At 45.9% G+C, this 22840-nt stretch overlaps 1 protein-coding gene across 1 annotated transcript in view; it reads left to right on the top strand.

Moving 5' to 3' along the window:
• The window catches only part of LOC127662907 (polypeptide N-acetylgalactosaminyltransferase 16-like), a 66523-nt gene extending 48815 nt beyond the window's left edge, over window positions 1–17708 (top strand). Inside the window, exon 15 of the mRNA XM_052154301.1 lies at window positions 16598–17708. Within this exon, the coding sequence (XP_052010261.1) occupies window positions 16598–16741 (144 nt within the window). The 3' untranslated portion in view covers window positions 16742–17708. The remainder of the gene's footprint in view (window positions 1–16597) is intronic.
• Window positions 17709–22840: the final 5132 nt, after the last annotated feature.

Raw genomic sequence — 22840 nt, forward strand, 5'->3', positions numbered from 1 at the left:
AATGATGAGAGAATTTTAATTTTTGGGTGAACTATCCCTTTAAGTGGGGTGAAGTTGCATATGCATTACTGCCATTAAAAATATTAACTCACTAATTGACTAGTCAGGATAGAATCGATTTTTGCCATTTTATTTATTTTCTTGTGCTAATTTAGGACAGATGTTCAGGATGTAGCTATCTTCCCAAAAGCCTGCTGCTTATGGCTCAACACATGGTACTCTTTTATCAGTCTGACCTCTGATCCTCTTCGATTTATTCATGATCTGCCCCAATTTGATATCTTCTAAAGTCAGAATGCTGCTCATAAACACATCAGATTTCATCCAGAAAGAATTCACATCTCTATGCTCCGCACTTTGCTGCTCTCCCCATACCTACGTAGAGACCGTTAAGAGATGCTTTATTTATAAAAAAGCTGTACATGTTGTTAGCAATTGTTGTGCATTAAATGTATATTTGTACAGCATAGCGCTAGTAATGCCAATATCACAGGTTCAATCTCCAGGGAACACACAAACTTTAATAGATACTAATAGATAGTATTAGTACTTTAAAGTATTTTGCACTACAAGTCACTTTGGATAAAAAAGTGTGCCAAATGCATAAAAGTAAATGTACTGTATTTGAAACGTGTTGCAGGTGAATGAGTCGGTTTGGACTGTTTTTGGGTCAGTCAGCAGATTAGTGACAATAAAGTTTTGGAAGTCATACTGTGCAGTATGATATTCCGGACATTATTCAAAAGGAATTGCAAATTGTATTTGTATTTGCAATTGCATTTTCATTTTGTGGACGCATAAAATGTGACATAATCCAAACCCAATTGCAAATCGTGCATTACCGTTTGCATTTTCGTTTAAGCGAACGCACAGTGACTGCCAAATTTCAAATGGAAAAGCAAAGTCCGTTTGCAACTGTGTTTCCCATATCTTACGAGTTTTGGCCCTGTCATATTTAAATGGCAATTTCAATTACCATGTCTGCTTTTTCACTTTCTCAGCGTCGCGTATGTAGCCAGCCAAAACTCAAATGGAATACTATTTTTTATTTATTTTTTTTTTTTTATTGCAATATTAACAAACAGAACAAGACGATACATACAAGAAATATAAACAATCTTTCAAAACAAAAGAGAAATTATGGTTCAGAATACATTAAGAGAGGAAATGTGAAAGAAATTTAAATATATTCAACAATAGTCTAAAAAGAAAAGAGAGTAAGAGAAGAAAGAAAAAAAAAAGAAGAAGAGGGCACAAAAGAAAAAACATTAAGAGAGAATATTAAACATGGCACTAATTCTGGATGTTTTCATTGCTTTCTTGTTAACAGAAGTTGAAATTGTATTTAAATACATCTTCAATTCTTCTTTGAAAAAGCTAAAGTGAAGTTTACTTTTCATATATTTATGGATATGAAACTTTCCAATATATAAAAGAAGGTTTATACAAAAACATGCATTAATTAGATTCTTGTCTTTAACATAAAATCCAAAAAGAATGTGTCTATATGATAAAGAAAAGTTACATAAAACCTTTTGGACAATCAGAGCATCAATATTGTTCCAGAAAGACCGAGTAAAAAGACATTCCCAAAACAAATGATCAACAGTTTCAGAGGAGGCTTCACAAAAAGAGCAGGAAGTATCAATATCATTTCTAAATTTCTTTAAAAAAGTATTTAACTGGATAAAATCTATGAATAATTATATAGGATATTTCTTTAACTTTATTAGTTAGAAAGAATTTCTGAGGAAGTAACCAAACATATGACCATTTAATATCATCAAAAAGGTTATTCCAATAAGAAATGGAGGAAGGAATTGAAGTAACAGGGTCTAAAAATAATGACCTAATTTTATAATTGGATTTATGTATTGAAAAACAAATAGAACCAACCACAGTAGATTCAGGGCTAGGGGGAGAAACAGAAGTCTCTGTAGCACTATTATTGTTTCTAAACAGCATACAGATTTCCAAAGAGATGGCCTTGAAAACTATATTCAATTCTTTACTAGATACTGGGAATTGGTATCCTGAAACAAAATCGGAATAATTAAATAAATTACCTTCACTATCAAATAGCTGGTTTACTAATATCACCCCATTATTGAACCAGTTTTCAAGAAATAAAGATTTCCTCTTATGAAGAATATTACAGTTGTTCCAAATTAAAAAATTGTGTGGCGAGAAATTATGCTTGTAAATAAGTTTCCAAGCCATAAGCATCTGCTGATGATAATTGGAAAGTTTGACAGGAAGTTTACTAATTGAATAATTGCACATTAAAAGAAAATGTATACCTCCTAATTGAGAAAAAATATATCTTGGGATTATACTCCAAATAGAAGATTGATTGTGAAGGAAACGTTTAAGCCAATTAATTTTTAAGGTATTGTTAAGAGAATCAAAATCAATGAAATTTAAGCCACCTTTATTATAAGAATTCAGAATAACTGATTTTCTAATACTCAAATGGAATACTAATTCCCTTAGTATTTCCATTTCCGATGCCTTACACAGAAACCTGTCAATCAGGGTCAAGGATGGGATTATGCTATGGGGCGTGTTTGTCTTGGGAAGTGACGTCACTCACAGTCGACGGTCAAGAGGTGATGCCCTGAACAGATGCCGGTTTATCAAATCAAATCAAATCACTTTATTGTCACACTACCATGTACACAAGTGCAACAGTAGGTGAAATTCTTGTGTGCAGTTCCGAGCAACATAGCAGTCATGACAGTGATGAGACATATACCAATTACAATAAACAACATACACTCACCTAAAGGATTATTAGGAACACCATACTAATACTGTATTTGACCCCCTTTCGCCTTCAGACCTGCCTTAATTCTACGTGGCATTGATTCAACAAGGTGCTGAAAGCATTCTTTAGAAATGTTGGACCATATTGATAGGATAGCATCTTGCAGTTGCTGGAGATTTGTGGGATGCACATCCAGGGCACGAAGCTCCCGTTCCACCACATCCCAAAGATGCTCTATTGGGTTGAGATCTGGTGACTGTGGGGGCCATTTTAGTACAGTGAACTCATTGTCATGTTCAAGAAACCAATTTGAAATGATTCGAGCTTTGTGACATGGTGCATTATCCTGCTGGAAGTAGCCATCAGAGGATGGGTACATGGTGGCCATAAAGGGATGGACATGGTCAGAAACAATGCTCAGGTAGGCCGTGGTATTTAAACGATGCCCAATTGGCACTAAGGGGCCTAAAGTGTGCCAAGAAAACATCCCCCACACCATTACACCACCACCACCAGCCTGCACAGTGGTAACAAGGCATGATGGATCCATGTTCTTATTCTGTTTACGCCAAATTCTGACTCTACCATCTGAATGTCTCAACAGAAATCGAGACTCATCAGACCAGGCAACATTTTTCCAGTCTTCAACTGTCCAATTTTGGTGAGCTCTTGCAAATGGTAGCCTCTTTTTCCTATTTGTAGTGGAGATGAGTGGTACCCGGTGGGGTCTTCTGCTGTTGTAGCCCATCCGCCTCAAGGTTGTGCGTGTTGTGGCTTCACAAATGCTTTGCTGCATACCTCGGTTGTAATGAGTGGTTATTTCGGGCAAAGTTGCTCTTCTATCAGCTTGAATCAGTCGGCCCATTCTCCTCTGACCTCTAGAATCAACAAGGCATTTTCGCCCACAGGACTGCCGCATACTGGATGTTTTTCCTTTTCACACCATTCTTTGTAAACCCTAGAAATGGTTGTGCGTGAAAATCCCAGTAACTGAGCAGATTGTGAAATACTCAGACCGGCCCGTCTGGCACCAACAACCATGCCATGCTCAAAATTGCTTAAATCACCTTTCTTTCCCATTCTGACATTCAGTTTGGAGTTCAGGAGATTGTCTTGACCAGGACCACACCCCTAAATGCATTGAAGCAACTGCCATGTGATTGGTTGATTAGATAATTGCACTAATGAGAAATTGAACAGGTGTTCCTAATAATCCTTTAGGTGAGTGTACTTACACAACACAATTTACAAATCAAATGTACACATACTTACACAACACAATAATTATATACAATGTACAGTAAACAATACACACAATATACAATACAATAAGTAGGAGTATATGAAATATATATATATATATATATATATATATATATATATATATCTCTATGAAGTAGTATATTGAGGAGAATATGTTGACAGTCCAGTGTGAGATTATAGATGAATAAAGTGCAGTGCTAATTATTGATCCTGATAGACTGTCAGTGATGTCACTTCCCAAGACAAACACAGCATAATCCCACCCTTGACCCTGATTGACAGGTTTCTGTGTAAGGCATCCGAAATGGAAATACTAAGGGAATTAGTATTCCATTTGAGTTTTGGCTGGCTACATACGCGACACTGAGAAAGTGAAAAAGCAGATGTGGTAATTGAAATTGCTATTTAAATATGACAGGGCCAAAACTCGTAAGATATGAGAAACACAGTTGCAAACGGACTTTGCTTTTCCATTTGAAATCTGGCAGTCACTGTGCGTTCGCTTAAACAAAAATGCAAATGGTAGTGCGCAATTTGCAATTCCTTTTGAATAATGTCCGGAATATCATTCCATAGTGCAGAACTTTTCTGTCTGTCTCTCTTTAATAAAACGAATCTGTTACCTAACATAACCTCGGTTCTCTCTAGACGAGGGAACGAGTATTGTGTAAGATAGCTTACGCTACAGGAAAGATTCATCTTTTCTGAGATATTGAAGCCAAAAAATTATCCTTAATTTTGTATCATTTGTCAACGCAGTGCAGCAACTGCAGACCTTGAGCGGGCTAGCTAGCGAGCTCATTGGTTGCTCTGCGGCAACTGCTGCAGCCTATAGACGAACTTGGGCGAACTCGCGTACAATGAGAAGCGTCCGTGCGCTTACTGCATCAAAGCCCGCCAAAATGGGCGTGGCTAGAGTGCATATAAGCGTAGTTCGTGAGGCCGGAACCCTGGTTTTCATTGAATGAAGTGAAAGTAGCTCGTGGCGCGAAGCACGGCCGGCTACGCAATACTGCTCCCTCGTCTAGAGAGAACCGAGGTTACGTTAGGTAACCGATTTGTTCTCTTACGAGAGGTTCTCTCAGATTGCATAGCTAGCTTACGCTCACGGGAACCCATTGTCAACGCCGTGCGCGCCAAGCATCCACTGCATGAGCCCCGGGGTGGGGGACCCGGGGAGCCCTTGTGAGTGGGGAAATAATATTTGGCCGGCAAGAGTGCGGGCCAGTGTGTGTGTAATACATAAGCACATTGTGGGAAGGGAACGACAGAGCGGCGGTGCCGGTCTGTGTGGAATGAGTCCCATCAGTGCAGCTCACCAGGGAGCTGTAGCATATTAAACCGCTAGTAGTTTTGCCTGCAGAGCGGGCACTTCCAGATTGTAAAATCTGACAAAGGTGGAGGGGGAAGCCCAGCCCGCTGCCACACATATGTCGTGAATGGAAATCCCGCTGGACCATGCTCACGATGAGGCCATGCCTCTAGTGGAGTGAGCCCTAATGCCCAACGGGCATGGCAGGTCTTTTGACGCGTATGCGGCAGCAATAGCGTCCACTATGTGTCTGTTTCGAGGTGGCGATGACGAGTGTCTGTTTCGAGGTGGCGAGACCTTTGGTGCGCCCTCCGAACGAAATGAAACTCTGCTCAGAGCGTCTGAAAGAGGCGGAGCGCGCAGTATACAATCTCAGTGCTCTGACTGGGCAAAGGAGATTGGCGTCGCGTTCGCTATAGGATGCTGGCAGCGCCGATAGGGAAATGACCTGTGCTCTGAAAGGAGTACCGATCACCTTGGGAACATAGCTGTGTCTAGGCTTTAAAATGACCTTGGAGTCACTTGGTCCAAGCTCAAGACACGCAGCGCTGACAGACAGCGCGTGAAGGTCTCCCACACGTTTGACTGATGACAGGGCAGTCAGAAAAACGGTTTTGAGTGAAAGGTATTTCAAATCCACGGATTGAAGCGGTTCGAAAGGGGGGGCTTTCATAGTTTCGAGAACTATAGAAAGATCCCAGATAGGAACCGATGGGGGCACGGGGGTTCATCGTTCTAGCTCCCTGAGGAAGCCGGATGACCAGCTTGTTTTTTCCCAGTGACTGGCCGTGCAGGGGTTCAGCGGAACACCGCGACGCCGCCACATACACTTTGAGCGTGGATGGGGATCTGCCCTTATCCAGCAGCTCTTTGTAAAAACACGAGCAGCGACGACACCCCACATGTCCGTGGGTCCAGGTCTCTGTCAGTGCACCATTTTTAAAACACAGACCATTTTGACGCATAGAGTCTTCTCGTGGAAGGGGCTGTAGCGTGTATGATGGTGTTTACCCCTTCTGGCAGAGCGACGGGTAATCGTTGATCACCCACGCGTGCAGCGCCCAGCGCTCTGGGTGGGGATGCCAGATCGTGCCACGAGCTTGAGAGAGGAGATCTGCTCTCACTGGGATGGGCCACGGCGCTGTCAGTGACAGCTGCGTAAGCTCCGGGAACCATGTCTGATTCTCCCAACGCGGGGCTATGAGGAGCACCGAGTGACGCTGCTTCCTGATCCTCTGCATTACCTGTGGCAATAGCGAGACGGGATGGAAGGCATAAAGCGGGCGGTTGGGCCAGTCCTGGGCCAGCTGCCCTCGCTCGAGAAAAATATTGGGCAGTGAGAGTTCTCTTCTGACGCAAAGAGGTCTATCTCTGCTCTGCCGAATATGCGCCATAACTTCTGGACTGTTTGAGCGTGCAGGGACCATTCCCTGGGGGAATATTGTCTCTGGACAGTCTGTCTGGGCCGCCGCTCAGGTGGCCTGGCACGCGCGTCGCCCTCAGCGAGCGCAGGTGGCACTGGGACCAACTCAGTATGCGTTTCGCCAGATGGAAGAGGTTCCTGGATCTGACACCGCCCTGACGGTTTAGGTAGGATACCACAGATCTGTTGTCCGAACGGACCAGGACGTGGTGACCCTGAATGACCGGAGAAAGCGCACGCGCGCACTCGACCGCTATCATTTCCAGACAATTTATGTGAAGGAGCTTTTCCTGAACTGACCATAGACCAAAAAACCGGAGAGCCCTCGCAGACCGCGCCCAACCCGTGTTGGACGCCGCCTGTCGAGATGACTTTTCGGGAGATACAGCTCCCATCGCCACTCCCCGCTGATACCATTCGGCCACTGTCCAGGGCTGCAGAGCTGAAATACAGGTCTGAGTCACCTTGATCGGCTGGCGCCTGTGGCCCAAGCCCGGCGAGACGCTGGTGTTTAGCCAATGCTGAAGCGGGCGATGCGCAGTAAACCCAGCTGAAGTACTGCTGCGGCTGAGGCCATGTAACCTAGCACTCTCTGAAATTTTTTCAGAGGCGTGAGGCTGTTCATCTGAAAGGACGCCGCTAGTCGCTGAACACGGCGCGCGCTGTGTAGATAAGCGAGCCGTCATTGCCACGGAGTCTAGTTCTATTCCAAGGAAGGAAATTGCCTGACTGGGCTGTAGTGAGCTCTTGGTCCAATTGACTGCAAGACCCAAACTGTTCAGATGGCTGAGGAGAACTGTTCTGTGAGACAGAAGCTCCGTATGTGACTGTGCCATAATCAGCCAGTCATCCAAATAGTTCAGAATTCGCAAGCCCTGACTCCACAGGGGTGCGAGCGCCGCATCCATGCACTTCGTGAAAGTACGGGTGCTAAAGACAGGCCGAACGGAAGGACGGTGTATTGATAAACCTGGCCGCCGGCGTAATCTCAAGAATGGCCTGTGACGGGATTTATCTGAATCTGAAAATAGGCATCTTTCAGATCGAGAGAGATAAACCAGTCCCCTGGCGCGTATGCGCGAGGAGTTTCCTGATTGTAAGCATTTTGAACGGTCTTTTGCAAGCACCTTGTTCAAAACCCTGAGATCTAATATTGGTCTGAGGCCACCGTCTTTCTTGGGAACAAGAAAATAACGGCTGTAAAACCCCGACTCGCTCAGCTAAGGCGGCACTTTCTATGGCCCTTTGCACAGAAGGTTTGTTATTTCTGAACGAAGCATGCAGGCTGCTTCCGTGTTCACAATAGTTTCAAGCTGCGCTCTGAAGCGGGAGGGCGGCGATCGAACTGTAGCAAATAGCCCTGTTTTATTGTGCTTAACACCCATTTGGATATCCTGGGATAGCTTCCCACGCTTTGAAGCATAACGCTAGAGGGTGAATGGCCAAATCGCCCTGATTGCCGCACACAGCCGCTGAACAGAATGTGTGAGCCGCTTACTGTGCTTATGCATGACTGCTCGCAGACAGCAGGGACAGGCTGTTCTGTGAGTGACTTCCGATTGAGGTGAATGGGGAAAGAGTCACATCTGTTAAGTGATGCGCGAGCATAGTCACGGGCACGGGACTTACATACAGAGAAGTGTTTGCTGGCCGTGTGACAGAGCCGGCAGAGAATGGGCGCCGCGACGTATTCGTGAGCGCGTTTATTGACTCTAACACTCGAGCTGGCTGTGTCTGCTTTATGTGAGTGGGCTCTGATCGGACACGGAAGTGTAATGCTTGTGTGTAGAAATGAACACTGGATTGTGGGCACATTTTCTACACAAGGCTGGTCGTGTGACAGAGCGGCCAGAGAAGGGCGCCGCGACGGATTCGTGGGCGCGTTTATTGACTCTAACACTCGAGCGGGCTGTGTCTGCTTTATGTGAGTGGGCTCTGATAGGAACACGGGAAGTGTAATGCTTGTGTGTAGGGGTGAACACTGGATTGTGGGCACATTTTCTACACACAAGGCATGTTTGCTCTTTACAAGAGTGAAAATGGCGTTTGAGTGCAGGCAAGCGGGCAGTATCACCGGCTTGTTGGCTGCTGAATCCACCACTGCAGTAGCCTGAGAGAAGGGGACTGACAGAGGGCGAAGCTTTGACGGCTGTCCGGCTGCGGCGGGACTGAACCGTCGTTTTCTCAACAAAGCTAGGAGGACTTCAGTTGCTCAGGTTTCAACGCAATCTTAGGCCGAGGCCCGCGGGGGGGCGGCGGTCTGCGGCGGCTGTCTGAGCGCGACCTAGGGCGGCCGCCTTGTCAACGCTGAAAAGTCTGGCTTTGCTGAGCTGGGCGCTGTGAAGAGGCTCGTGCAGGAGGCTGGTCACGTGGGCGGCCTGCAGAGGAGCTAGCGCGACGAGGCAGGAAGAGATTCATGGCTTGGGTGGCTTTCTGGACTTCCGTGAAACGGTCAACAATGCCACTCACCGCGGAACCGAAGAGACCGGACGGAGAGAGCGGCGCGTTGTCCGTCGCGCTCCTTAGATCTGAAACAGCCTCTGGGTGTCCGCCTTTCTCATCCTATTCTCGAAGGAGGTCCGCTTGGAGGATCTGTAAGACGGCCATGGAATGCAGAGCAGATGCGGCTTGGCCGACGGCGGCATAGGCGCGGCCAACACAGGCGGAAGTAGTTCTGCAGGCCTAGACGGGAGCACCGGTTTAGACCGCCATCTCACGGAGGGCGGGCAAAGGTGTGCTGCTACCGAATCCTCTGGATTCCTGGGCCGAGGAGGAGGCTTGGGAGCCTGACCACCTCGCTGTCCGAGCCATGATGGAACAGCAACCCTTATCCTCCGCCTCGTCATCCCAGATGGCAGCAGTGCGGCCGCCGGCGGCAACTGCGCGTCCCGGGGGCGGGAGGGTGAAAGCGAGACTCGAGGGAGAGGCTCCGGCGAGGCAGTCGCTTCTAACACCGGTTCCGCAGCCTTTGGGAGCGGCGCTCTTATTGCGCTGGCGAACGAAGGCGGCGCGGCGGCTTCGGTTTTGCATGCTCCGAGTCGAGGCCGCAGGGTCGACATCGGAAGCTCCTCGCAGAGGTCGCATCCGCAGTCAGCGAGGGCGAGCTCTGCACGTTCCCGTCCCAGGCAGAGAGCGCAGATGAGGTGGTGGTCTCCGGTGCTGAGAGGAGCGCGGCATGAGCCGCAGGAAGTGCGAGGCATCTTTAAAAAGACGCTCGATACTCTTTTTGTGAAGTTCGCTGAGGAACTTAGCTTGCTCTAAAAAAGGATACGTCGCCAGATGGCGTAGCTCGCAGGATGGCTGAAGGTGGCGAAGACGGCCGGCTTCTTCGAGCGCTGTCCAAGCTTGCTAGATGCCCCTCGAACGGCGACGCGGCTTCCAGTTCAGAGATGCGAAGAGCTTCGCTGAAGAGATGAAAATCAGGGTTCCAGCCTACGAACTACACTTATATGCACTCTAGCCACGGCCATTTTGGCGGGCTTTGATGCAGTAAGCGCGCGGACGCCTTTCATTGGACGTGAGTTCGCCCAAGTTCGTCTATAGGCTGCAGCAGTTGCCGCAGAGCAACCAATGAGCTCGCTAGCTAGCCCGCTCAAGGTCTGCAGTTGCTGCACTGCGTTGACAAATGATACAAAATTAAGGATAATTTTTTGGCTTCAATATCTCAGAAAAGATGAATCTTTCCCGTAGTGTAAGCTAGCTTACGCAATACGAGAGAACCTCTCGTAAGAGAACTTGCTGCTCCTGCACAAACACACACATACACAAACACAGGATATTACAGCATATATCAAGCCTTCTTACATAAAACTCACTCTGAACCAGTTAACCCTTAAATACATGGGTGTTTCACCAAGCATTATTTCATACAGTACCTCGGGTCTTTAGTGACCCGGCACATATATCTATCACAAATCAATCTGCAAAATGCCCAAATAGGGTCAAATTTTCTAAACATGACAACTGGAATACAATAGAATATATTCTTCTATAATATTATTTTGTATTTTTCAGATATCACATATACGATGCAACAAGTTGTAGAACGGGATTCATTACTTCCATGCTGAAATTTTATGAGACGAGTGTAACCCGGACACACACACACACAAGATGAGACAGTCACAATGTCGGATGAAAACTGCTTTATTTGCAAAAAAGCAGGCAACAGTACAAAAAGGGGCAAGTCAAGTGAAGAATGGTCAAGGGGGAATTGTAGGGTCAAGGCCGGGGAATCAAAGAGAGTAAAGGGGGGCAAATCCGGGAGAGTAGTCGAGGGGAGCGAGGGTCAAAGCCGGGGTAAACAGGATGTATACAAGAGGGGACTAGAGGGAGCAAAAGACAGGGGAACAAGAGGAATAGGGGGCTGGCAAGCTAAGAGGGAATCAAAGAGGAGTACAAAACTAGGCGAGACTAGCGAGGGGCAAAACACGGGAATCTAAATACAATAACCAACCCCCAACAAACGAAAGGATAGTGAGTTATATAGGGGCGAGTGCAGGTGTGAACAATGACAGGTGATGAGACGAGTGCAGGTGAAACTAATGTGTGGAGATAGGAAGCGCGTGAGTGCAAGTGGTCATAATGTTCAGGCTGATGAGCGGGAAGCGAGCACGCTCGCGGAGTGCATGTGTGTCAGAGGGGGGAGATAGTTTACGAGCGAGAGCTCATAATAGAAAAACCGGGCGTGGAAGCCTGAGGGAGGAAAAAGAGCGTACGAGCTCAAGGGGGCGGAGCGAGGGAGCGGGAAGCGAGCACGCTCGCGGAGTGTATGTGTGCGTGCTCGAGGAAGCGGAGATGGGGCAGAGGAAAGGGGTTCATGACAGTACTCCCCCCTCTGAATAGGACGGCTCCTGACGGCCGCGCTCGGCTGTGAGGAGCGCGAGGGAACAGAACGAGCGTGTGAGCTCGGGGGGACAGAACGAGCGTGTGAGCTCGCGGGGGGCAGAACGAGCATGTAAGCTCGCGGGGGGCAGAAGGCACAAAAGGGAAATGAAACAGTCCATGGGGTTCAATGGGCAGTTAAAGGCAAGGTCAAGGGGAACATAGCGGACAGGCGGGTGGTCGGGAGATCTAGGGGGCAGCCTTAGGGCAGACACTGGGTCAGGGGGTCTGGAAGGCGACTGGAGAACAGGGACTGGGTCCGGGGGTCTGGAAGGTGACCACCGGACAGGAATAGGGTCCGGAGGCCAGGGAAGAGGCCACAGGACAGGGAGAGGGTCAGGAATCCGGGCTGAGCTGTGAAAGGCGGAGCCATCAGAGGCGGCACCGTAGGCGGCTCTGGAGGTGGGGTTCTGGAAGGCTCCGGAGGTGGAGCCGAAGGAGGATTTAGGGGCCAAGGCCTGGAAGGCTCTGGAGGTGGAGCCGAAGGAGGCTTTAGGGGCGAAGGCTTGGAAGGCTCTGGAGGTGGAGCCGAAGGAGGCTTTAGGGGCGAAGGCTTGGAAGGCTCTGGAGGTGGAGCCGAAGGAGGCTTTAGGGGCGAAGGCTTGGAAGGCTCTGGAGGTGGAGCCGAAGGAGGCTTTAGGGGCGAAGGCTTGGAAGGCGCTGGAGGTGGAGCCAAAGGAGGCTTTAGGGGCGAAGGCCTGGAAGGCTCTGGAGGTGGAGCCGAAGGAGGCTTTAGGGGGGGAAGGCCTGGAAGGCTCTGGAGGCAGAGCCGGGGGAGGTGGCGCCATAGGAGGCTTGGGAGGCGGAGCCGCAGGAGGCTCGGGAGGCGAATCTCTAGAAGGCTCTGGAGTCTTAGGGAGCAGAGCCGTAGGAGGCTCAGGTGGTGGAGCCGTGGAAGGCTCGAGAGGCGGAGCCCTAGGAGGCTCTGGAGTCTTTGGGAGCAGAGCCATGAGAGGCTCGGGAGGTGGAGCCGTAGGAGGCTCTGGAGGGGGAGCCGTAGGAGGCTCGGGAGGTGGAGCCATGGAAGGCTCAAGAGGCGGAGCCCTAGGAAGCTCTGGAGTCTTTGGGAGCAGAGCCATGAGAGGCTCGGGAGGTGGAGCCGTAGGAGGCTCTGGAGGGGGAGCCGTAGGAGGCTCGGGAGGTGGAGCCGTGGAAGGCTCTGGAGGGGGAGCCGTAGGAGGCTCGGGAGGCAGAGCCATAGGAGCCTCTAGTGGCCGAGCCCTGGAAGGCTCGAGAGGCTTGAGGGGGGAGCCATGAAAGACTCGAGAGACGAAGCCCTGAGAGGCTTGAGAGGAGGAGGAGCCCTGAAAGACTCGAGAGGGGGAGCCCTGAGAGGCTTGAGAGGGGGAGGAGCCCTGAGAGACTCGAGAGGCGAAGCCGTGAGAGGCTTGAGGGGTGGAGCCATGAAAGACACGAGGGGCGGAGCCCTGAGAGGCGGAGGAGCCCTGAGAGACTCGAGAGGCAAAGCCGTGAGAGGCTGGAGGGGTGGAGCCATGAAAGACTCGAGAGGGGAAGCCCTGAGAGGCGGAGGAGCCCTGAGAGACTCGAGAGGCGAAGCCGTGAGAGGCTTGAGGGGTGGAGCCATGAAAGACTCAAGGGATGGAGCCCTGAAAGACTCGAGAGGCGAAGCCGTGAGAGGCTTGAGGGGTGGAGCCATGAAAGACTCGAGGGATGGAGCCCTGAGAGACTCGTGGGGCGAAGCCGTGAGAGGCTTGGAAGGAGGGGGGGCCCTGAGGGACTTGAAGGGTAGAGCTCTGGGAGGCTCATGAGGAGGAGCCCTGGGAGGCTCGTGAGGAGGGGCCCTGGGAGGCTCGAGAGGAGGAGCCCTGGGAGGCTCGTGAGGCGGAGCCCGGGAGGGCTCTGAGGGGCGAGCAGAGGCTGACAGAGCTGTGGTGGACTCTGAGAGTGGAGCAGAGGCCGGCAGAGTCGTGGAAGACTCTGAGGGCGGAGCAGAGGTCTGTAGAGCCGTGGAAGACTCTGAGGGCGGAGCAGAGGTCGGCAGAGCCGTGGAAGACTCTGAGGGCGGAGCAGAACCCGGCAGAGCCGTGGAAGACTCTGGGGGCAGAGCAGAACCCGGCAGAGCCGTGGAAGACTCTGGGGGCGGAGCAGAACCCGGCAGAGCCGTGGAAGACTCTGGGGGCGGAGCAGAACCCGGCAGAGCTGTGGAAGACTCTGGGGGAACCTCTGCGGTCTTGAGCACAAGACGAGACTGGGGAGAAGGGGCCCTCTTCCTTCTCTGACGTCTTCGGCCAACAGGGGATGTGGCCATGGGGACGGTCGAGGCTACAGGCGCTGGCTCTGGGGCGGTCGAGGCTACAGGCGCTGGCTCGCTGACCGTGGCAGACATGGGCGCTGGCTCGTTGGCCGTGGCAGACCTGGGCGCTGGCTCGTTGGCCGTGGCGGGCATGGGCGCTGGCTCGTTGGCCGTGGCGGGCATGGGCACTGGCTCGTTGGCCGTGGCGGGCATGGGCGCTGGCTCTCTGGCCGTGGCGGGCATGGGCGCTGGCTCTCTGGCCGTGGCGGGCATGGGCACTGGCTCTCTGGCCGTGCCGGGATTCGAGACTGGGGCCGTTACAGGCTTCGGGGCTAGGGCCATGTAAGGCTTAAAAACGGGGGCCGTGTAAGGCTTCAAGACGGGGGCCGTGTAAGGCTTCAAGACGGGGGCCGTGGTAGGCTTCAAGACGGGGGCCGTGTAAGGCTTCAAGACGGGGGCCTTGGTGTGGAGCGCTGGTTCAGTGTCTACCTCCCCCACAGTAAACGAGGAACCAGCGTACAGTAGGGCAAGGTCAATAAACTGAGCCAGGTTGAGGGAGCAACGACCACCTGGCATGAATGATGAGGTCGGCTCATTCAGTCCACATCGAAAAATGTCTTTCAGAGCCACCTCATCAAAATTTACCTGGTTAGCCAGGGCACAAAAGTCAGTCACAAAAACCTCCAAGGGTTGACTGCCCTGACGCAACACCAGTAGTCGGGCCGCTGGCTCCATAATGTCAAGGGCGGGGTTATGCGTTACACAACCGCTGCCTTGCATAGAAAACCCTTGGTCAGCGTCCGAAGAGCCACAAAACCTCTCCGGGGATGAAGAGCATACGCCGCTCGCGGATGCGTGGAGAGCATCGACGGGCTCAGGGGCAGACACAGGTGAGACAGGGTGAAATAAACCAGACATAGTACATACCTGCTGCCCCTGGGCCGCGAGCGCTTGGTCGAGTTTCCAAATAGTAGCTCCTCGCGCTGAATGTGATGTGTATCTCTGCTCTAGTGAGCTGTGCGAATCCTTAGCGCGGGGCATTGTGACTGTCTGCGGTGAGGTTGGTTATTTTGTAACCCAGACACACACACACACAAGATGAGACAGTCACAATGTCGGGATGAAAACTGCTTTATTTGCAAAAAAGCAGGCAACAGTACAAAAAGGGGCTAGTCAAGTGAAGAATGGTCAAGGGGGAATTGTAGGGTCAAGGCCGGGGAATCAAAGAGAGTAAAGGGGGGCAAATCCGGGAGAGTAGTCAAGGGGAGCGAGGGTCAAAGCCGGGGTAAACAGGATGTATACAAGAGGGGACTAGAGGGAGCAAAAGACAGGGGAACAAGAGGAATAGGGGGCTGGCAAGCTAAGAGGGAATCAAAGAGGAGTACAAAACTAGGCGAGACTAGCGAGGGGCAAAACACGGGAATCTAAATACAATAACCAACCCCCAACAAACGAAAGGATAGTGAGTTATATGGGGCGAGTGCAGGTGTGAACAATGACAGGTGATGAGACGAGTGCAGGTGAAACTAATGTGTGGAGATAGGAAGCGCGTGAGTGCAAGTGGTCATAATGTTCAGGCTGATGAGCGGAAGCGAGCACGCCACTGAGTGCATGTGTGTCAGAGGGGGAGATAGTTTACGAGTGAGAGCTCGTAATAGAAAAACCGGGCATGGAAGCCTGAGGGAGGAAAAAGAGCGTACGATCTCAAGGGGGCGGAGCGAGGGAGCGGGAAGCGAGCACGCTCGCGGAGTGTATGTGTGCGTGCACGAGGAAGCGGAGATGGGGCAGAGGAAAGGGGTTCGTGACAACGAGCTGGCTGTCAAACACATATTGAGCTACACATAAGCGTCACATGTACTTTGTCAGGCACTTTTTGAGTCTTAATAGATGCACAACTTACAGAATTTCAGTAGAACACTCAAATGACAATAGTCAGATCATACTGTTCATGTGTTACACTTGCTATAGGTTACATCCACATTGCTTCTTCATCAAATAGCAATGTCAAATGTAAATCAAGCCAATCACTGAAACATCATCGCCTCCTTGAGGAAAAAATAACATGTATAACACGTACAGTATATGTACACTTATAAGAGATACTGATAAGTCACACAGAACATCAATGTGTTATAGTAGTAATTTGCAAACATATAGTACTCATTGGTCTTGTAATAATCAAAGAAATATATATCATATAAAAGTAAACTCATATAGGTATGAATTAATCATAAAAATATGATTTATGGAAGCACAAAAAAGCGACACTGTTACATATATCAGGTATTTAATGACCCTATACACTTTTTTAATAAATAAATATGGCCAAAACATTGATGTCTTCAAGTTTCACATTTAACAACCATGCCATAAAGCGCAATAGTGGCCATGTTCTGTAGTTTCACGGAAGTTCTGTTCTGTTGTGCTTTATTATCTATAGGAGGATATTGTAGTGTGCTATTGTGAGCAGCCATTCTGTTAACAATCACAGTACTTACACATTGTTTTATATGTATGAATATGTTCCATCACATTAATGATTAGCAATTCTTCCATCCTTGTGCTATTAACAATATTCAAAATGTTTAATGTGAAATGTATGTATTCAACATCTACATGTGCTACTGGTCCTTTATACATGTAATTAACCTGTCTTGCTTTTTTCTCCTCATCACCTATCCCCCTGTCCCATAGAAATGGAAAGCCAGAGGTCCAGCGTTGCAACATATGATCAGTGGTTTGTGTCTGGATAGCCAGCCCCCTTCAGGTCCACCTGTGATCGCACAGTGCCGCCCCCAGATGGCCAGCCAATTCTGGGAGCCACAGCTGGTCACCTGACTTGAAGATCACATGGGGAAGGAGGGGAAAGGGGTGGAGTTTAGTCGGGTTGCAGAGCTTGAGGTGCTGTAGGACCAAGAGGAACATGTTTGCACACTGGTTTAGTTGAAGGTGATGCTTTAAGAAGAATCGATCATGGCCATGTCTAAAACATCTGACCTCACAACCAGCTTAATAGGCCGCATTCACAGCCTTCACTGTCCAGTTTACCCATTTTCTCAGCTCTGGGTCAAGTTGTCTGACATGGCCATGGAGTTCACAATTGACAGGAGGTTATGTTTTGAATGTTGTGTTGAGGTCTCAAAGTAAGAGAATAAAAATATGTATATATTTGCCTTTTACTAGCTTTCAGACCTGCCTCAGAACCATAAATCTGTATATTCCCTCATTCCAATCCCACCAACACTGTGGCATCTGCAGCATAAGCCTAAATAGCTGATCTAATGATGATCTGAATAGTTTTTAAATTCCATCAGTAAGGACGTTTTTCCTGTTGATTTGTTCAGTATTAGGTTGGAATACAGTGCAATGCTTTTAGATGATTCTGCATCATGGAAGCTGTCATTTCACACCAGCAAGGCTCATCCTGAATAACAAACAGTCTGAGATTAGCAGTACCGAGCTGGCTAAATACATCGGAATTCAAGCTCTGTGTTGATATGCTTTAGGAGTTTGCTCAATTTTGTGCGCTGCAAGAAGAACTGAGCTGGTGTAGCACCAAAACTGTAGTCCACTGTAGTCTGACATGACAATGAAATAACCAAATGAACTTGGCAAAGCGCTTTTCGGAGGCTATTATTCTGCATGGTGCATCAGTGACACAAAGCATTTGCAAACATGTTTAGCCCAAAGACTGTTTTTCCTCTGTCTTTTTTGTTTGCCTTTTGTAACTTTGTATTTACTTGATACACACAAAAGCTTTTCATTTTGAACATGAACTTGTTGTTTGAAAAATAAAGACTTCCACCAAAAGAAATCTGTTTTGTATGCTACAGTAAATTTAGCAAGAATTAATTAAAACAGTTCAGTTATTGCACATTGAAAACCAAAATTGTAATCAGACCTCAATTCTTAATTGCACTGATGGAGCTAGACAATATATACACCGATCAGCCACAACATAAAAACCACCTGTCTAATTTTGTGTAGGTCCCCCTAATGCTGCCAAAACAGCACCAACCCGCATCTCAGAGTAGCATTCTGAGATGATATTCTTCTCACCACAATTGTACAGAGTGGTTATCTGAGTTACTGTAGACTTTGCCAGTGCAAATCAGTCTGTCCATTCTCTGTTGACCTCTCTCATCAACAAGACATTTCCATCCACAGAACTGCCCCTCACTGGATGTTTTTGTTTTTGGCACCATTCTGAGTAAATTCTAGAGACTGTTGTGTGTGAGAAATACACAAACCAGCCCGTCTGGCACCAACAAGCATCCATGTGATTATCTAATCAGCCAATCGTGTGGCAGCAGTGCAGTGCATAAACTCATGCAGATATGTGTCAGGAGCTTAATTTAATGTTCACATCAACCATCAGAATGGGGAAAAAATTTGATCTCAGTGATTTGGACCATGACATGATTGTTTGTGCCAGATGGTCTCTAGAATTTACTCAGAATGGTGCCAAAAACAAAAAACATCCAGTGAGCGACAGTTCTGTGGATGGAAATGCCTTGTTGATGAGAGGTCAACAGAGAATGGACAGACTGATTTGCACTGGCAAAGTCTACAGTAACTCAGATAACCACTCTGTACATTTACATTTATGCATTTGGCAGACACTTTTATCCAAAGCGACTTACAGTGCACTTATTACAGGGACAATCCCCCCGGAGCAACCTGGAGTTAAGTGCCTTACTCAAGGACACAATGGTGGTGGCCGTGGGGTTCAAACCAGCAACCTTCTGATTAACAGCCCTGTGCTTTAGCCACTACGCCACCACTGTACAATTGTGGTGAGAAGAATATAATCTCCGAATGCTATTCTAAGATGCGGGTTGTTGCTGTTTTGGTGGCACGAGGGGGACCTACACACAGGGTTGGGAGGGTTACTTGTGAAATGTATTCCACTACAGATTACAGAATACATGTTGTAAAATGTAATTTGTAATGTATTCCATAAGATTACTCAAACTCAGTAACGTATTCTAAATACTTTGGATTACTTCTTCAGCACTTGTAGATTTTTTCACTTGTTTTAACTATAAAAACTCTTCCAGTACAGTAAGACAAAATACACATGTTAAAAATACATTCTCTGAAAAACCCAAATATCTCATACAGTGTTGTTTCTAAAACAAGATCATTTGATCTTGTTTAAAGGATTTTTAGATATTTTTACAGGAAAACAATACAAAAATTATTATCAAGAATAATATCAAAGGTCTTACTAGAAAAAAATTTATTATGATCAAACGTGAATTTTCTTGATAATAAATATTATCGTGTCTGGTAACATTTGCATGTAAAATGGCTAGAAATAGCATTTTAGCTTAGCGTAAAGCTGATAATTTACACAAGGTTTATTTCTATTTCTTCTGCTCCAAACTTACTTCCAACTTACTTCTCTGTGAATGCAACACATCATAAGAAAGTGTTTCACCGCTGTTCAAATGTCATACTGAAGTACAGAAACACCACAAGTTTCCCAAGTACATCCAGGATCAAACGATTAGTGTCCAATACATTGTGCATTACAGGGGTTTTTTGGGGTATCTGACTACCTTTAATAAAGGTCATGAATGTATATACCACACAGCTGAATGTTTACCCTGAGTTTTTTGCATTATGGGGGCATTAACAGTTAAAAATAAAACTATAATATCTAGGAATGCACCGATGTATTGGCCGCTGATATTTATCAGATAAGTATTGACCAAATTAAAACCATTGGCAAATCGATTTTAAGCAGGAAAACAGCGATATGAAAAATTATGGTGCATTTACAATTAATTATCAACACAGTTTGTAAAAACTCACAGTCCAGAAATAATGAATATAGAAGGGTTGGCACTCCTAAAAATATATTCAATTTTTTATCATTTTCGTTCTCACAATAATGAGGAAAAACTGTCGTAACAGACTTGACAGTTGTGAAAGTGGCACCTACCTATACACGATGAGGTTAAACCATCCAAAACACTTTGAACCCAGCAAACTTTGACTTCTTAGACATTTTTATGGTATTTCAATTAAGGCTGCATGATTGATTGAGTTAAGATTGAAATGGCAATATGGTCTTGCACGATTACTAAACCTTGAAAGGCTGCGTTTAAAATTGACTGCATTCAGTGCTTCAGTCAGCATTGTGTAAGCAGCCTCTAACGGTGTCAATATTTACAATAATAATGGCATTATCCACGATAGAACTTACTTCTATCAGGCCACAATTTACTTGCTTTATATGGACCTACAGAACTGAGATATTCTTCTAAAAATAATAATTTGTGTTCTGCAGAAGAAAGAACGTCAAACACATCTGAGATTGCATGAGGGTGAGTAAATGATGAGAGAATTTTCATTTTTGGGTGAACTATTCTTTTAAAAGGGTTTTGTTTTGTTCCTTTGGTGACTTTATAATTTCCATGATGTGGTTGACATTTCTGTGGAAAGTTCTATTATATACAGTACAAACATGTAAAATGTGAGTTTTGTTGTTTTGAATGGCAAAAACAGAACGCAAAATAAAAATTTGTTAAAAAACAGAAGTGTGAAAATGTTTTAGTGTAAATGTAATACATTTTTTTTCACATTAATCATCATACTAAGATATTTAGTTATTTTTCAATATTTTTGTATCTTTTTATCTTCTATTTGTCTTTTTTAAACTAAAGTTTAAGTGTTACCTGTCTACATAATTATTTAAAGTGAATTAAATAATTTCTACTAAAAAGCACTGATCAGCTACAAAGCCAAGAGAAGTATCATGCCAGAAATTAAATATAATTTTCAAAAATCAAACAAGGTGCAGAGATGTTGAAATAATCCTCACAGAGCAACATGAGTTTGGCTCTCTCGCTTTCACAGACTTGCGGCTGGCCGAGTCCCTGCATGATGGAAAGAAGTTGCAGGAAGTCAGAGAATTGCAGCCACAAGCCACTAACCCATAACAAATTATCTGCGAAAATATTGGTGGTAATTCCATTATCGGTTTGATAATATATATATATATGTATATATATATATATATATATATATATATATATATATATATATATATATATATATTAAATATTAAATTATAAATCATTTAAAATATTTAGATTTTCCCTGTTATCGGCTGCCGATATATTGTGCATCCCTAACATACAGTATATATGTATAAAGTCATTAGAAGCCTTTATTTTGATCACACATTATACATAAATTTGTGCATATATACGGTGAAATTTATTTGTTTTCACATATCCTTAAATTTGCTTTTCGAGCAAACAGGTCTGTGGATGATGCAGTCAACATGGGATTGCATCATGTCCTGCAACATCTGGAATGGCCAGGGACATATGCAAGGATCGTTTTTGTGGAATTCCGTTTTCAACACCATCGTCACAACTATTCTCTGGACTAAATTACACCAACTCTCTGTTCCCACGTCCATCTGCCAGCTTTTTAAAAATAGGAAGCAGTTAGTGAGACTGGGGAAATTCACTTCCAGCACCTGTATTTTCAGCACTGGTGCACCCCAGGGATGTGTGCTCTCCCCCATATATATATGTGTGTATGTGTATGTATGTGTATGTGTATATATATATATATTCTATTGTGTATTCTATATATATATATACTTTATTTTCTATTCAATATTTATATATTTTTTATTACATTTTGTGTTATTTAAAAAAAATTTCCTTTTGCTGTTTTGTATTGTTGTGTACTGGAAGCTCCTGTCACCAAGACAAATTCCTTGTATATGTAAGCATGCTTGGCATTAAAGCTCATTCTGAAATGTTCAAGGGATAAAAACGTCACTTCCTTAAAATGATAAACAGTCCTGTAAATGATCTATAAAAGAAATGTCAGAGCCACACTTTTCTTATAGACTTGCTGTGGAGGAAAACATTTGAAAAGTATATGACAGAAGCAGTAGTATATTCACCTTTACAAAATAGACTCTTAGAAAAATGGTACAGAGCTGCATCTGGCCGAGTCCCTGCATGGTACAGAAAAATGGTATAGAGCTGCATCTGAAAAGAGCTCGACCCAAGCACTTGAAATAAACGTTTTATAGAAGCTCATAGTTTTGTGTAGAATGTCAGATGCTTTGACAGGGTCCTCCTGCTGCTTAATGAGCCTAATAGATATTTGTCCCTAATGAAACACTTATATTTTACTGGCTTATTCTTATCCATAAAATATCTATAAACTAAAAGTCATGCCATTTCCATTTTCCAAAACAACTTTTCTTAACAGCAGGGGAATCGTTGTTAATTCAAATAGACCTACTTTATGGAGTGAGTGCACCAGTGGCGTGATGCCCTTTCAAACTGAGGGGCACGTGCCCCCTTAGATTTTTGGGCCAAAAAGTATTTGTACCGTCGATGTTTCATTTAAAATTATTATTGCATGAAAAATGTCTGCTCAAGTCCAATTATGTCACATGTCATTTTTTATGTTTTTGTTTGATGTATTTTGGTGCTGAAATGCATTTGACTGATTTTGTGTCGTCTTTACACTCTTTGCTTCATGTTTAAAAAATGCAGTGCATTGTTATCTTATTTCAGTGGGAATCCTCTTCTTTCCAATCATTATAACAACTTTAAGTAACGAAAGGAGTGCCTCATTTGGCGCGGATATTATGTGTGTTGCGGTGGCTGATCCGGTGTCCCCTTAAAAATATTTAAATAAAAATTGGTGCATGACGCTTCTAGAGTGCACGCATCTGCGTGTCAACCAAACGGGCAGCAAGATACAGAGAAAAAGACCACAATCATTTTGACAAAAAATATTGATTTTGATCAAATATTTGTTGTTGAACATTACATTGTAAATTTAACCATTCAATTAAACTTAAATATGATGCAAGTATCAAATTAAGAACAGTAATAGTAGTTGTAATTGTTCTGTAGAGAGATTAACACTGTTAATTCTTCAGTCTGC

Source organism: Xyrauchen texanus, chromosome 22 (genome assembly GCF_025860055.1).
Source record: "Xyrauchen texanus isolate HMW12.3.18 chromosome 22, RBS_HiC_50CHRs, whole genome shotgun sequence".
Classification (NCBI taxonomy): Eukaryota; Metazoa; Chordata; class Actinopteri; order Cypriniformes; family Catostomidae; genus Xyrauchen; species Xyrauchen texanus.